Source organism: Amphiura filiformis, chromosome 13 (genome assembly GCF_039555335.1).
Source record: "Amphiura filiformis chromosome 13, Afil_fr2py, whole genome shotgun sequence".
Taxonomy (NCBI): Eukaryota; Metazoa; Echinodermata; class Ophiuroidea; order Amphilepidida; family Amphiuridae; genus Amphiura; species Amphiura filiformis.
In genome coordinates, this window is record NC_092640.1 from 4,038,025 (window position 1) to 4,054,044 (window position 16,020).

At 37.8% G+C, this 16,020-nt stretch overlaps 1 protein-coding gene across 1 annotated transcript; it reads left to right on the forward strand.

The window, feature by feature from the left end:
• Nucleotides 1-624: 624 nt before the first annotated feature.
• On the forward strand, nucleotides 625-2,703 carry LOC140168778 (uncharacterized). The gene has a single exon (XM_072192188.1). The coding sequence runs from the start codon at nucleotides 625-627 to the stop codon at nucleotides 2,701-2,703; it is 2,079 nt and encodes a 692-aa protein (XP_072048289.1).
• The last annotated feature ends 13,317 nt before the right edge of the window (nucleotides 2,704-16,020 follow it).

The following is a 16,020-nucleotide window of genomic DNA, read 5'->3' on the forward strand; positions in this document are numbered from 1 at the left end:
TGTGCAGTTTACTACTCATAACGGTGATAGCCCAAGATTGACTACATCACTTATGTCTAAGGTTCGCTATGTCGAAATTAGTTTCGGTATGTCGAATATGAAATAACGTTCGCTATGTCGAATCTAACCCTAACCATGGGCGATAACTCTAACCCTTAGCTACCCTAACCCTTGCCCTTGACCAAAAAACCAGCCCTATATACCCTAACCCCTGTCTATAGCCCTATCGAGCCTTATTTCAAATTCGACATAGCGAACCTTATTCATATAGGGTGATTCGGATAAGTATGGACTAGGCAGATGATCAGTTATGCTGCCCTCAGGTAGTTATCTTTAGCACTAAACATCTGGGTGTTAATAAACTTTCAAGACAACATGTCAGCCTCCATGTAAAAAGTTTCTCCGTGAAATTGGAGCAATATTTTTTTAACAGCTTGCTGAAATCAGTGAAACCAACTGGCAACTCTAGTAGAAGATCTTCTAGAAACACTGATTTCAGCAACATCTCACACACCATCACCCACTGAGGAAGGAACCAGTTGGTTCTGAAATATTTGGGAAAATAACCTGGTGAGTGCAGTTGAAAGTTTTAATCTTTTTACTTCTTGTTTACTACCTGCACGTATGAACTTACACAACTGTATAAGAAGTCAATTTGGCAAGGATTGCCTGGACATAGTGAGAAAACTGGAACGTGTATCGCTTAAAATCGCACGATACCGGAATCATCTACGGTTTAATCTGAACTGTTTCAATGCTCATATTACACCTAAGAGCCTACATTTGTCATCTGCCATAAAAGGATACGTAGCCAATAATATTCTAAGGAAAGCAGAACGATCGCTTGTAAATGAACGCATCCGCCAAACCAACTTTACTCTAGATATATTGCATGAACAACACCAAGATTGCCTTGTTGAATTACGCGGTCGTCTACCGGAGGAGATCGTTAATAGGGTAATTGAGTTCACAAAGTCGTCACAGTTACATGAACATGAACAGTCTAAAGCTAGACAGGTAAACAAATTTCGCAATTTGAAAAATCCGCCCCAACGGGAAAATCGCAAGGGAATTAATGGCAACTGGAGAGAACGCGATGGAAACACTTTGACTGATTCCAACAAGGACAAGTGGGTAATCAATTCTTCATCTCGCGATTTGAGCCAGGACGAACGATCATTACTTGAAAAGGGATTGAATTTTGCTGTTTCACCCACTGAGCTACCTGTTCATGATTATATAGCAGCTTGTGAATCTGCCTGTAAACAACTTGGTGATGGGGATGCAGATGAACTTCGAGGTAAGGTCACCCATATCATCAACACAGCCAAGTTACCAGAGAGTAATTTAACTAAAGAGGAGAGAAAAGCACTTGAGAACTTAAGAAAGGATAACACCATTATAGTGCTCCCCGCTGATAAAGGTCGCGCTTGTTGTGTCATTGATCGCACGGATTATGAATCAAAAGTGGACAGTTTACTTAGCGATGATAACACCTATGAACGACTATGCAAGGATCCTACTGAGAAATACAAAAAGGAGCTTTCAGTGATTCTTAATGATCTCAAGTCTTGTGGGGCCATTGACTTTGCTTTAAAAGAAAGATTGTTTCCAACAGAGTGTGATGTGCCTAAGATATATGGCTTGCCAAAAGTGCACAAAACTGGTGTTCCTCTAAGACCCATCGTTTCCAGCATTGGGTCAGTTAGTTACAATTCCTCGAGATTCTTGGCTGACATTCTTAGTTCGGTGGTTGGAAAAACACCTCACCACATTAAAGACACTAAGCAATTTGTGGATTTTGTGAGCGACCTCAATATTGCCCCGGATGAATTGATTGTTTCTTACGATGTCACTGCATTGTTTACCAGTGTACCTGTAGACAACGCTATTGAAGCAATTCGCGCACGCCTAGAGGAGGATACTTCGTGGAAAACCAGGACATATCTTAACGCCGAGCAAGTGCTTCGACTGTTAAAGTTTTGTCTAAATACAACTTATTTTGTTTTCCGCGGACAATTCTTCAAACAAAAACATGGCGCAGCCATGGGTGGTCCTGTTTCACCAACGACATGCAATCTTTTTATGGAACAGTTTGAAAGCTTAGCCCTTGAATCTGCACCACATCCACCCAGAGTGTGGCTTCGCTACGTGGACGACACGTTCGTAGTTATTAAACGGGAGCATTTCAGCGAATTCACAGAGCATATCAACTCGCAAAGTGATCACATAAAGTTCACAAGTGAAGTGGAGGCGGATGGACAGCTCCCTTTCTTAGATACTTTGGTCAAGCGCTCCGAGGACGGTTCATTACGGGTCAGTGTGTATCGTAAACCTACACACACTGACCAGTACCTCAATTTTGACAGCCACCATCCGCTAGAGCATAAGTTGAGCGTAATCAGGACCTTGTTCCACCGGGCGGATTTCGCAGTTACGGACCCATTAGACAGAGAGAAAGAAATCTCGCATGTGCAGTCCGCGCTCCAGAATTGTGGATACGAACGTTGGACATTTCACAAAGCTCGCAAACCGAAAAAACAAACAGATAACTCTTCTGCGGCGAATGGTAACACCAAATGCAAAGCTAATATCAACTTGCCATATGTCAGGGTACCAGTGAGAAACTTCGCCGTGTGTTTCAGCAGTATGGGGTTTTTGCCACCTTTAGACCCCTCACCACGCTGCGTAAGAATCTGGTAGCACCTAAGGACCGCACTGAAAAAGAAGATCAAACAGGAGTTATATACCACATTCCATGCACGGATTGTAGCTCTATTTACATTGGTGAAACCGGAAGGAAACTCAAGTTCAGACTTAAGGAGCATAAATCAGTTGCTCCAAGCGCCAATTCTCCTGTATCTGCTCATACCAAGTCCGGTCACAATATTGACTGGGACGGAGTTACTATCTTGGAAAAGGACAGCAGGAACGATACAAGGAAAATTCATGAAGCGATCCACATTAGGAGAGACCCGCAGCCCAAAATCAACACCTCGCAGGGGTACGAACTATCTCCAGTTTACAACAGCTTGCTGAAATCTGTGAAACCAACTGGCAACTCTAGTAGAAGATCTTCTAGAAACACTGATTTCAGCAACATCTCACACACCATTACCCACTGAGGAAGGAACCAGTTGGTTCTGAAATATTTGGGAAAATAACCTGGTGAGTGCAGTTGAAAGTTTTAATCTTTTTACTTCTTAATATTTTTTTTCATTTTCAGACCATTTTATGTAGTGTGAACAAATAACTTCCAGATGTATTTTTGATTTAAAGGGACAATAGTCACATATTTCCCTCATATTGGGACAAGGATTTTTGGCCAGTAAACAGCCCTGACCTCAATCCAGTTGAAAATGTGTGGTCCATAATGGAAGAGAAAGCATACTGTCCCCCACTTGCCACAAACAAGAACATTCTAGTCAAGAAAATTCAAGGATGCATGGGATTACACCCCAGTATGTGAAACTGCTCAGGTCATACGATTCTTCCAAATCCTCTCGAGGAAGATCGCGGGTGGAAGAATCGCTGCCGCAAAGTGATAGAGAACCAGGGAGGGGAAAGTTCTTAAACATTTAGTTCTTCAGTTCATAAACTTCAAATAAAAGTATAGTTTTGACAAAACTCATGTCAATATATTGTGTTTTATTCATTTAAACACACTTTATAATATAGGTGGTCCATTCTTATCCGAATGACCCTATAATAATTGACAAAGCGAACATTATTTCATTTTGGACATAGCGAACCTCACTTTTGACATAGAGAATCTTCGACATTACGAACATTCGTTCTACATTATTCGACATACTTATCGCGCGTGGTTTTTTTTGGGGGGGGGGGGGAGAGCACAAAATGCTCCCCCCGTGGCACCACCAGTTGTGATTTGGCAAAAAATAATGACTTATAAATAATGTTTACTGTGGTTTATTGTGGTTTACCTATTAATAGGGATGACCAACACAAGAACCCACTCCTTTGGACACCTTTTATGTTTACCATGCAAGACTGAACACACACACAGTCTAAATGGAGCTATGCACACAGAGACTATCTCCCTACACTGACCAATGGATTTCACTTGAGTGCACACACAGTGCATCAGTAGTATCTCATATTAGCCTGTTTGTAATTTTGGCAAAAACATGTGTTGATGAAGTTCAAATATGCACCCCTAAATATCAATCAATAAATCTATAACTTGGGCAATCACCTAACAAGAAGTTCCCATCTACTGTAGCCAACTTCATGATTTAAGATACCAATAGTTTTCCCTCCACAGCAAGCTAAAGTGAAATCTACAGGTTATTTGTATAAAAGAGTGATTTTAATGTAAATTTTCTCCAAATTCCAAGCTATATTAGGCGAGTGAAGTTTTTGTATACTATACTATATATATTTATCTAATTCCATGTGCAATTTCATAAAATTTCACAACTATTTAGTGGTGCATTTTGGATGATGAAATTTAGACCCTCTTTAATAGGATTCAGAATTATGCAGTACCGTAGGCCTACATGCACAGTATACTCTGTAATGACCATGGTAATATCTTAAAATTGCACATGAAATTGGTTCAATATTGTTATTATAATATACACAACTTGACTCATCCAATATAACTTGGAATTTAGCCGGGGAATTTAGAGAAAATTTGCAGTAAAATTAAATTTTAATGCAGATACACTCCATGGAAAACTGAGCACATGGATGCGTCTCATGTGTAAAAAATGTATCACCAAAACTTGTTATTTAAGTAAAAAAAACATGTAATTAAGTTGATCTGTAATGACGAATTTTTATGCAAGGTTTCCGAATTTTGCACTTTTTTGGATTTTGATAATTTTTGGGCCTTGGATGCAAAATTCGGAATCCTCGCACAAAAAATCGTCACTACAGATCAACTTTATTACATGTTTTGTGACTTAAATAACTAGTTGTCAAAATTTGGTGATACATTTTTTTGGTCAAATTTGTTCATAATTTTTCTTCCATGACTGCCATCTTGGATTTGTACAAAGAATAAAGAACAAAAAGGCTATTTCACAAGACCAGATCTCCGAATGCATTTATGAAAACCCGTATTTATAAATGATTTCTTCTTGTAAGTATTTATGTGAATCATGTAATCCATTTTCAAGGGTTACTGAAAAGGCGTTTTTTGAAAATAATGAATTTGAAACTGGAAATTATTCAATTTTGTGCCATTTTTACTTGGTGTCCATAATCTGTCCAAACTGCCTATTCAAAACACGCATATAAAATTGGCCATAACTTCAGAACCATTGATCCTATTGAGGTCATTTAAAGACTGAAATGCTCCACTTAATGAGCTCTTTAATATAAGGTATGATTCTACAATACAGGAGAAACTTCAAATTTTCATGGTCATCCCTACTATTAATTCATTGGGTTGGCTGGGAATCTACCAATGCGCGAACAATTTCGCGGGTTAAATAGAGAAAATTGGCGTCCTGAAAACCACGTGTCCTTAATTTATATAGTTTATATCAATTTGTAAACAACATGGACTAAATTCAGCATGCTGAGTACCATCAACATGGATGGTAACACTCCTGGGCTACTGTTGCAATAGGTTGAAGAGCACGTGCATACTGAGCCAGAGAGGTCGTCTATACCTTCCTCCCAAAAGCCCGTATTTTCAAATGCCTTGCCAGTAAAACAGCTACCGCTAAAAGGAAAATTGTACGTCCTAGGAAAAGAATCTGCACACGTCCTAGTGATCCCTTTTATAATCTTTGTAACACCTGAAAGAAGATCAAGAAATACAAAACAAATTGTAAGATTTTTGGTATTGTTCTGATAGACTTGTTCAAATTTTAAGTTTGCGTAAAACTTGGCAACCAGCTTATTATTGTAAATTTGGGTATGCTGAATTTGCGGAAAATTCGTTGTCTGCCAAGCAATATTTTGATACCGTGATCCTCAAAAAGACACCCAAAAGGCCCCATGGGATCATATGGGAGCAAACAATAATTTTATTCCAATAACACTTTCAAACATTTCAAATTATGCGTCTGCCCGTGCGTGTACGACATATCGTTAAGAAGTTATGGGGCACAAAAGGTCACAGGTCGATTTGCTTGTTGTGTATGGGTCAAAAGTCAAATGTGCTCCAATTTTCGTAAAATTTGTGGCAAATTGTTCGCCTAGCCTAGAGGTTTTAGAAAAAGAATATTTTGCACTATCTGCGATGTCTAGTAAGCATGTTTCGCAGTAAAGAGTCAAAATATATGTAGGATTCTATAGGATTCAATAGAATTTGTATACATTTATCATCTACCCTCTGAACTTGACATCTCAGATAGTTTGCATCCATTTTTACGAAAATCAGAGCAACTTTAATTTTTCAACCCTATCATGCACATTGACATTGGACCTGTCGACTATATGTCCTACGTGTAAATATGTTACACTTTTGTGATCCTCAGATTCAAACATATATAGTTTGACATGTTTTCTAGTGAATATAGAGCATGTTTAAGTTCCCCCTATATGAATTCAGCATACCCGAATTAACCAAAATAATTTGGTTGCCAGCTTTTACGCGAAATTGCCGATGCTTAAATATGATCATAATATTTCGAAAATATAACTAGTCTATTATTCTTAGTAAGTTAAATATTATTTTAGGGTTAAATCCGGGGTGGTGGCTGTGGGTGCTTTTTTGCCGTTGGTGTGAATTTAGGGGAATATGTACAAAAGGGTAATTATATTACGTGCCGCCGGCATGGGTCACATTTTTACAATATCGTTCGAATGTTTTTGTTAAGAAATTTAAAATTTATTTATTTATTTATTTATTTATTTATTTATTTATTTATTTATTTATTTATTTATTTATTTATTTATTTATTTATTTATTTTATCTATTCATTTAATCAATTTTTAGTAGCAATTGTAAAATCTTTGGAATTTTGACAATAAAAACTGTAAAATGCCTGAAACTGGACAGATAACTTCCACAACAAAGTAGAACCATAAGACATTTCTTTGCTGCGTCACCACCACCAGCTGGGTGTGGCTGCGATAAACGTTATAATGCATATGTGAGGGATTTCAATACACTTAGGCTATGGGTGATATTATTAATCATTTTTTTTAATTGTACATGTTCAGAGGCATATCAGGGTCAGTTGTTTGAGTAGGCAAAGTGAAATAAAATCCGGAGGGCATCATTTTGGTTCCGTGTTATTGTCAGTATAGCGCGAAACCCGCAAAGACCACACTGATCACAAGCATTGTAAAACACGTTTTCAACATAATACTAATAATTTAAGGGCGAAATCGTTTTCTTTTTTTTCATTCATTCTTTTATTGAAGTTCATTCATTCAGCAATATTAAAAATATAGTAACAACATACAAACTAGAGCTAATTGCGCATACACATATACGCGACCTTAGCAATAGCTAATTAACTAGGCCTATGGCTAATTAGCCCAGCTAGCTATCTAGCATGCATCGATGTATTAAGGCATAAACAACCAGCAGTAGTATAATATGCTGATTTTACTGAGAGCTCTTTTTTTAAATGCACTGTAATTTGAAATTGACCATAGGGACAATGGGAGCACGGTTAATTTGTTAGCTCACCTATAGCATATGTGAGTTCAAAAGGTCCAGCAGTTTGGTGTAATTCATTGGAATATACATGTATAACTACAACAGAAGTTTGTAGTAGGCCAAGTAAAATAAAAACATGTTTCAAATCCGGGTTTTTGTAAAAAAGGAGGAAGAGGGGGCTTTTTATTTTATATTTTCATGGCAAAATCGGTGTGAATACCCATAATTTGAGCTGTTTTAGCATACACAATAATGCCTGGAAAAAGGAGGAGGCCTCTTTTTATTTTTGTTCTGAGGATATAGGCCGGCTCCTCTAATTTTCATAAAACCTTCCAAAGTGTTTCTTGTATAATTAGCAAGGCTAAAGAAATATTTCTGCTTCCTAGATATATTTTTGAAAAGTTATAACTGAATAAATATATAATTGGAGAAACCTCAAAAAAGGAAGCGGGAGGGTACATGAAACATGTTTATTTTTTTATTTGGCCTTATAATTATTAATTATATTACATAATTATTTTCCATAGTTGTGAAATCATTTTGTTAACCAAAATTATTCAATATTCATGTAAATATTTCTGTGCAACTTTGGTCATGCGCTATTAGAGTGCGACTTCCTAAGGTATTTTTCTACATACCGGAAGTAATATCTGCATGACCTTTGACCCCAATGACCTTTGACCCCAATGGATGAATACAATGTGTAATGTTATCATGCTATATTATAATTTGTGGAATGACTTAGCATTTTTAGTAACAGAACAGAAAATCACATCAGCCATAATGACCTTCGTATGACCTTTGACCTCAAGGCTAATGCATGTGTCAAGTGACATCATCTTGCTGTGTAATTCGTGTAAGGAGTAGCAGTTTTAGTAAAAATAACAGGAAATAACATTTTCGACCATAATGACCTTTCCTGAACCTTTCACCTTGAGTTGGTCACGTGACATTTGTGCCACCAGCTATTGGTCCTAATGACCAAGTAACATTGTTGTACCATATATATTTATGACAGCAGCAACATTTTAGGGTATTTGGTCATATACCGGAAGTATCCCCTTAATGACCTTTGACCCCAATTCTGGACAATAACTTTTAGACACTGGGTATAGCTGATGCATGTACCCAAGTGCCATCATCGTGCTGTATAATTTGTGGAAGAAGTAGCATTTTTAGTGAAATCACGTTTTTGGCCATTGACCGGAAGTGGATAACCTTTGACCTGAAGTTGACCATGTTTCATTTGTCCCCCCACCCAATGGTCCTAATGACCAACTATGGTCAACATGGCTCAAAGCATATGGCTACGGTGGCTCATTATAAGATTGACAGAAAGAAAGAAAGAAAGAAAGAAAGAAAGAAAGAAAGAACTTGACAGAAACAGACCTTAGCAATTTTGCAAATTGCTAAGGAATGACAATAATATTACTGAACGAGTTGGCCTAAATTCCAGTTTATACTTCCCCTCCCCCGAGTCCCCACTCTACATTATTATTAACTGGAGGCGGCAGTAGTTCACTTTTATGTGGTTCTCATCACCTGATCCTCACGTATGTACATGGAAAACACTGTGACAATACGTAGTGTATTGTCACGGTGAAGACCGTGCTTGGAAGAGTATGCTGTATGCTAGCATACGTATGGTCACGGTGTATACCTTTGTCAAAATACCACGTACTTTAGTACAGTAATAACGCCCTCTGTTGGTCATAATTACGTATTTACAACGTAGTGAAGAAATATTTGAGGTAATATGCGACCCCATAGAATATAAAAAGCAGAATATTGGTATGCTAAAAATCCAAATGAGGTATGTGGTTGGCTGGGGGTGGCTACGGGGCGTTATCTCAAAAGACAATATTGCTAAGACAATATTGCTAAAGGTTGCGCCGCAGGCTTAAAAAGAAACAATGTTGCTCCAAAAACAATAGCAAACAAGCTTAAAATTAACATGATTCACGTTTTTTGAGGTTTCTTCAATATCATTTTTATTTTTTGAAATTCAGTTATAACTTTTCAAAAAATATGTCTAGGAAGTAGAGATGCTTTCTATTGCCTTGCTAATATACAAGGAACACTTTTATAAGGTTTTGTGATAGTTAGAGGGGGCCTATCTCTCAGAACAACAAATAAAAAGAGGCCCCCTCCTTTTTCCAGGCATTATTGTATACGCTAAAACAGCTCTAATTATGGGTACTTACACCGATTTTGCGAAAAAAAAATAAAAAAATAAAAAGTCCCCTCTTCCTCCTTTTTTTCACAAATCCGGACGTGAAACATGTTTTTTATTTTACTTGGCCTAATGTAAAAATATATCACGGACATATTTCAAGTATATTTATTTATTAAAAACAACGAAATTTTGAACCGAAGGTCATATTACATGTTAATGTACAGAGTAAAAGCATTTATTAAAAATTGATATAAATATGAATAAAAACAACGCTTATAATGGCATAAATTGGCAGACACAAGTATTTAGTTAAATTCACACTATTATTGCACAATAAATAAATATAAAAGCTGAAATGTGCTTGCATGCAGTAAAACCTGAATAAAAAGCGCATTATTTGTTTAATACATGAACAAAATAAGGGGTGGGTCTGTTTTTGAAGCGGTATGTTCTGAAACGCGAGCATGACTCGCTTATCATTGGTATGCAATAAGTTGGCAAGCCCTTTGGCAAACCGGCGACAATGGTTCTCTCTCCTATCAAACAGGGACTCAAACTCGCAAGTTCGCAAGGCCTCAGCGTTGGAGGTAAACTTTAGGCCCAGTGTTACCCTGCATGCACGAAGTTGTAGCCTTTCCAGGGTACTACTCTGACCAGCAGAGAGTAAGGAGTGCAAGGCTACATCAGCATATTCTAAAAGTTAGTCCAGTCATTGAACTTCACGAAGCTTGCTTGGTTGTAGATGTGAGCGATTCTCTGCAAGTGTCAAGTCATCCACGTACTTCAAACATTTGATATCAAAATCCATGTTTTTGGCTGCATCATTGATCACCACTTGAAACCCAATGGGACCAAGTGTAATTTTCAGAGAGAGTTTGGTTACAGCGCACACATTGGACTCGGTTACTGACCAAGTCACACAGCCATGGAACGATATGGATCTGCGGACTCCAAGGCGGATAAACTTTCTAATAAGGATAGTGTGGTCGATCATATCGAACGCATTTGAGAAGTCCGTTAGAACCACCGTTCCAATGTTGTTGACTAGTTCTGTATTTTTCTGGAATGGGGAGTAACTACTTGCATACATTATCCGAGAAAAAATAAGAAACATTTCAACAATCAAAATAAAATTGAAAGATTCCAAACTTGGTGAATTAAGTGAAGAAGGCTGACCAAATAGTGCGTGCGATGTGGATATGCCCTTAATATTACCATACCGTTTGGGGTCAATCTTGTCCTGGATATCCTCCAGCACCCAGTCAGTAACGAACCCTTTTGTTCAGTATCCTTCAGGAAAGTCAGAGACACTTTCAAACATTCGTTACAATGATCTGGTCACGGAACATTAGCGCTGTTGCTCTACTAATAAATGATGTATGACGTAATGATATTAATATTAACATATAGGAAACGCTTTCTTCATAAGAGTTGGTCACATGAGACCGGTCGCGATATTTACACCAGGCGTCGTGAATGAGTGCACAGCAACCTACGGTCTGTGTGTAGGGTAGCCTGTATCCTGTATCGCGTACAAGCGGTTTTGGGTTTTGGTGGAAAAATCCATTTCGCTGTATTATTAGAGGACTACATGCCATGATACTTTGCAATAGACCCACTACTCATTCCAGAAAAATAGTACTAATTTTTTTGGATTAAAAAAATACTAACTTCTTTTGCCAAATGAAACATAGCTAAATCCTATAAATCCTTTAGTTAGTCGGACTAACTAAAGGATTTATAGGATTTAGCTATGTTTCATTTGGCAAAAGAAGTTAGTATTTGATGTATCGTTCGAGTCCGGACTCGGACTCGAGTCGGACTCGAGTCCACTTTTTGTTGGACTCGGACTTGGCTCGGACTCTGACACCAAAAGACTCGGCTCGGCTCGGACTCGGACACAAAAGGACTCGGACTCGAAGCCGAGTCCGGTCCGAGTCCAGTCCAATTAAATCCATGTAAAATGTGAAATGATTATCTGAAAATGTCAAAATAGATCTCAAATTTGTTGACTTTACTTATTTGGCCATTTTACAAATTAATTGGGGCTGTCAAATCTGTGATCTGTCATATATCCTACATATCCACCAAAATTATTTAGATTTATCTGTCACTTAGTAGAATCATATTATTGTCATCATTAATGAAATAATTGATAATTAATTAAATGCAAATTTTATTAAATATTTGGACTACATAAAAGTATTTAAGAGTTCTTTCATGGAACTTTCCAATCCAATCTTGAAAGAGAGAAATATGCACACTGGACCATACATCTCAGCTTAGTAAATTGTAATATGGCTGTAGGGTGCACATTTGTGTGGGACAGTTTTGAAAAGATATTTATAATTAAAGGTGAATTTCTGTTAGTATTATTATTATTATGACGATGATGATAACGATGATGATAAAGACAATGATAACGATGATGATGATGAAGATGTTATTTTTTCTATAATACATTGCAATTCATTTACATGTATGCTGCATGCTGCCTAGTGACACTTCTCTAGTCCCTGGGTGCAAGTTCACTGTGCATTTACAAACAAATACATGTAGTGTGCCACACACACACACACAGATAGCCCCACATGACTGCTGTGAGTGCTGTCTGATACAGGTGGTCTGATACATGTAGTAGTTTTTACAATCAATTTTTTTTTCAAAATGTTATACCAAATGACCCCCTTCTTTCAAAATGTTGTACCCAATTATCCCTTTTTCATTTTGCTATACCCAAATGACCCATTTTTATACAAATTGGCTCCTACTAAGCAATGCCAGTAGGCAGACACCTGTCACATCATAATTTGAATGACCCCCCCATACACACACACGGGCAGACTTGTAGTATTGTGACCCGTCATGAGTACGGGTATGGGTCCCAAGCCATGGGTACGGGTCCCAGACCATGGGTATGGGTCCCGGGTCCGAACCAAAAATAGGGTGCGAGTATGGGGTACGGAGCCATGAGTACGGGTATGGGTACGGAAATTGGGACTCGAGTACGGGTACGGGTCCCAGTATGGGTACGGGTACGGGCCATGGGTACGGGTATAGATATTGGGACTCGAATACTTGTACGAGTCCCATTATGGGTACAAAGCTATTGTTATTGATGTAAACATTAATTTATTGGCAATTATACCTTGCTGTAAATACACTCTTTGATGTCATTTATACCACAACAAATGAATAAAACTACATTCCGCACCAACATAATTAGAGAAATTAATTTTGTCATAACAATATACAACATTTTAAGTTGTTGTGCGTGCCATGAGTTGCATGAGAAATTAATTTTTATTAATTGCTAAGAAGTACTCCCATTTACAGAAAAAAAAAGATATTGGTGATGGTCTTAGTTAAAGGTGGCATATTTTTTGGATGCAAAAATCATGTAAACTATGTCTGTGTATGGACACACAGACTGTACAATACTAATTTCAACATACATTTAGCAGTGATATCATTCAAGTTATTATTCACCTCAAACATCAACTGGATTTCAAATTTTGTAGACTTAATTGTCAATTTTCAAAATTAGTGGAGCCTTTCATGCACATACATGTACACCCCAGCACACATCCACCAGATTATCCATTAGCTTAATATAATTATTATCATTATTTATGCACATCTGAATAATTATATTGAAGTTTTATTAATATTTTGCCTATAGCTCCAATAAATCATACATTTCTGTAAACATGGTATGGCAAAGGAACTCTGTATCATTTGACTCAAATCACAGATCCTGGAGAGAAAATGCACACACTGCACAAGTAGGCCTACATGTGGTAGAAAATGTAGTCTTTATGTGTGTACTTTGCTAGGGGAGTGTATTTGGATGGGGGGAATATTAAATTGATGAATAAATGCTATGATAATGATATCAAAAACATGATAACTTCACCACAAACAACAAATGTTTTAGTTCCAGTTTGCTATTTTTTCCTGGATCAGTCAGAGTGTGAATGCTAAATGTAGTATACATGTATGAGAGGCCTAAGTGTGCATAGGCTGGAGGCTGTCACAATCATGACAATGTAATGTAGGTATCTGTGCTGTGTATAGCATACATGTACATTTTGTGTCTCTGATTTTGTGTAGCCAGGACTAGATTTACCTTTTTCAGGGCCCTGGGCCAGGCTACAATTTGGGGCACTTGCTATCTGGATCCATGCATGTGTTACTCCCCACCCAACCCCATCCATGTAACCTATTTGTTTTGATTATGTCTGTGATTAGAGTACTCAGTGCATGAGTGGAGTTACAGGCATGTGAGAAGTGAGAGTAGATTTACTCTCACTTTCTTACATGCATGTACTGTATAAGTACCCGTACCCATATCCATGGGTACGGGTACGGGTCCCGGGCCATGAATACGGGTACGGGTCCCGGGCCATGAGTACGGGCGGGTCCCAGGCCATGAGTACGGGTACGGGTCCCAGTCCATGAGTATGGGTACGGGTCCAAAGCCAAAATAGGGCATGAGTACGGGTACGGGTCCGGAGCCATGGGTACGGGTACGGAAATTGGGACTCGAGTACGGGTACGGGCACGAGTACGGGTACTACAAGCCGAGTCCGGACTCGAGCCGGACTCGAGTCCGGACTCGAATCTTATTTTTGTTGGACTCGGACTTGGCTCGGACTCGGCACCCCTGGACTTGGACTCGAGTCCGGACTCGGACACAAAAGGACTCGGACTTGGCTCGGACTCGGATACAAATGGACTCGGCTCGGCTCGGACTCGGACAAGCTGGACTCGGGTACAAGTCTGGTTAGTCCTAACTATCAATAAAAGTCAAATTTTAATATTTTTGCGATTTGAGGGAAAATGGCCCCAAAACATGCAACTTTGCATGTTTTTTTTACATTTGTAGTCACAAAATTGTAAGACCTGGCACAAGTCAAAGCATTCAAAATCTTGAGTATAGGTAAGAGTTAGCTCATAATTTGAATTTTTAATGTTATTTTTGCTAATTGGTTATAAAAAAGATTAAAAATGTGTTTTCCAAAAATTATAATGCATAACTTGAAATCAGTCTTTGTTCAAGTCTTTGGGCTTGACTGTCACAGAATACAAAAAGGTTGAAAAGCGCCATAAAATGCATATTTTTGCCCTTATTTCCAAAAATTGACCAAATATTAAAATTTTACTTTCATTGCTAGTTACGACTAATTAAAGGATTAGGATCTAGCTATGTTTCATTTGGCAAAATAGGATAATATTTTTTGATCTAATGGGGAGTAACTACTTGCATAAATTATCCGAGAAAAAATAAGAAACATTTCAACATTCAAAATAAAATTGAAAGATTCCAAACTTACCTAGTGCACTGACTGACCTGCCACATCCTCCTGGAAAAAATATAGGATAGCAGAGAATGTCAGCATACAGCTAAACGATGCATTCTAAATAAATAGCACATAAATAACATTGAATATGTACTTATTTGGATTGTTCAACGATTGGATTATTTTGTTCATCAATAAATATTATGTTCGTGTTTGAAAAAAAAAGAGAGTAATTCCTTGACCAATTTTGCTGTGTGTGTGATTACACGGGCGAGAATGCTGTCAATCAACATCGGGATATTTTCTGACAGCAAAAATACAAATTTTTAAACTATTGTACAATGTGATGAAGTTTGCATACACGTAATTTGTTATTGACAATAATATTTTATAATACATATTTCTTTAAAATTGCATCAGAAGAATGGAAGGGATTAGTCACATATTTGCATCAAAACACGATGCGATATGCCGGCTATCACGTCTCATGTTTGCCGATATATAGATCGTCATAACAACATTTCAAAAGACTGGTAGAGCACGCTAAATATTAATAATTTCATTCATAAAGTCCCAATCAGGTCCATGGTCCCAATTTTTACATTTCAGTTTTTAACGTGTAAAAGGTCAGTGATCAAACGGCGTACGTGATTGGTCCATAGTTTGATAATGGTGACCTTTGGTCTTCACGAACGATGCGTTATGGATGGTATCATGGTAAAGCTACTCGTTCAAGTTGAACGGGGTATCACCCTCCCTATAAACATTTTTTGCCCTTTTATGATGAAGACATAATTTGTAAAAAAAATAAAATTCAAAAATTGTGCCGGGTGGCCAGCATCCAGCATCAGCCCCGAATTGAGCTTGTTACTTGTAAACACTTTGTGTCAAAATACTCGGATGCCATTGAAAGTTTGTCCCGGAAGTTTGTGCAAGTCAAGGGCTTTCCCAAG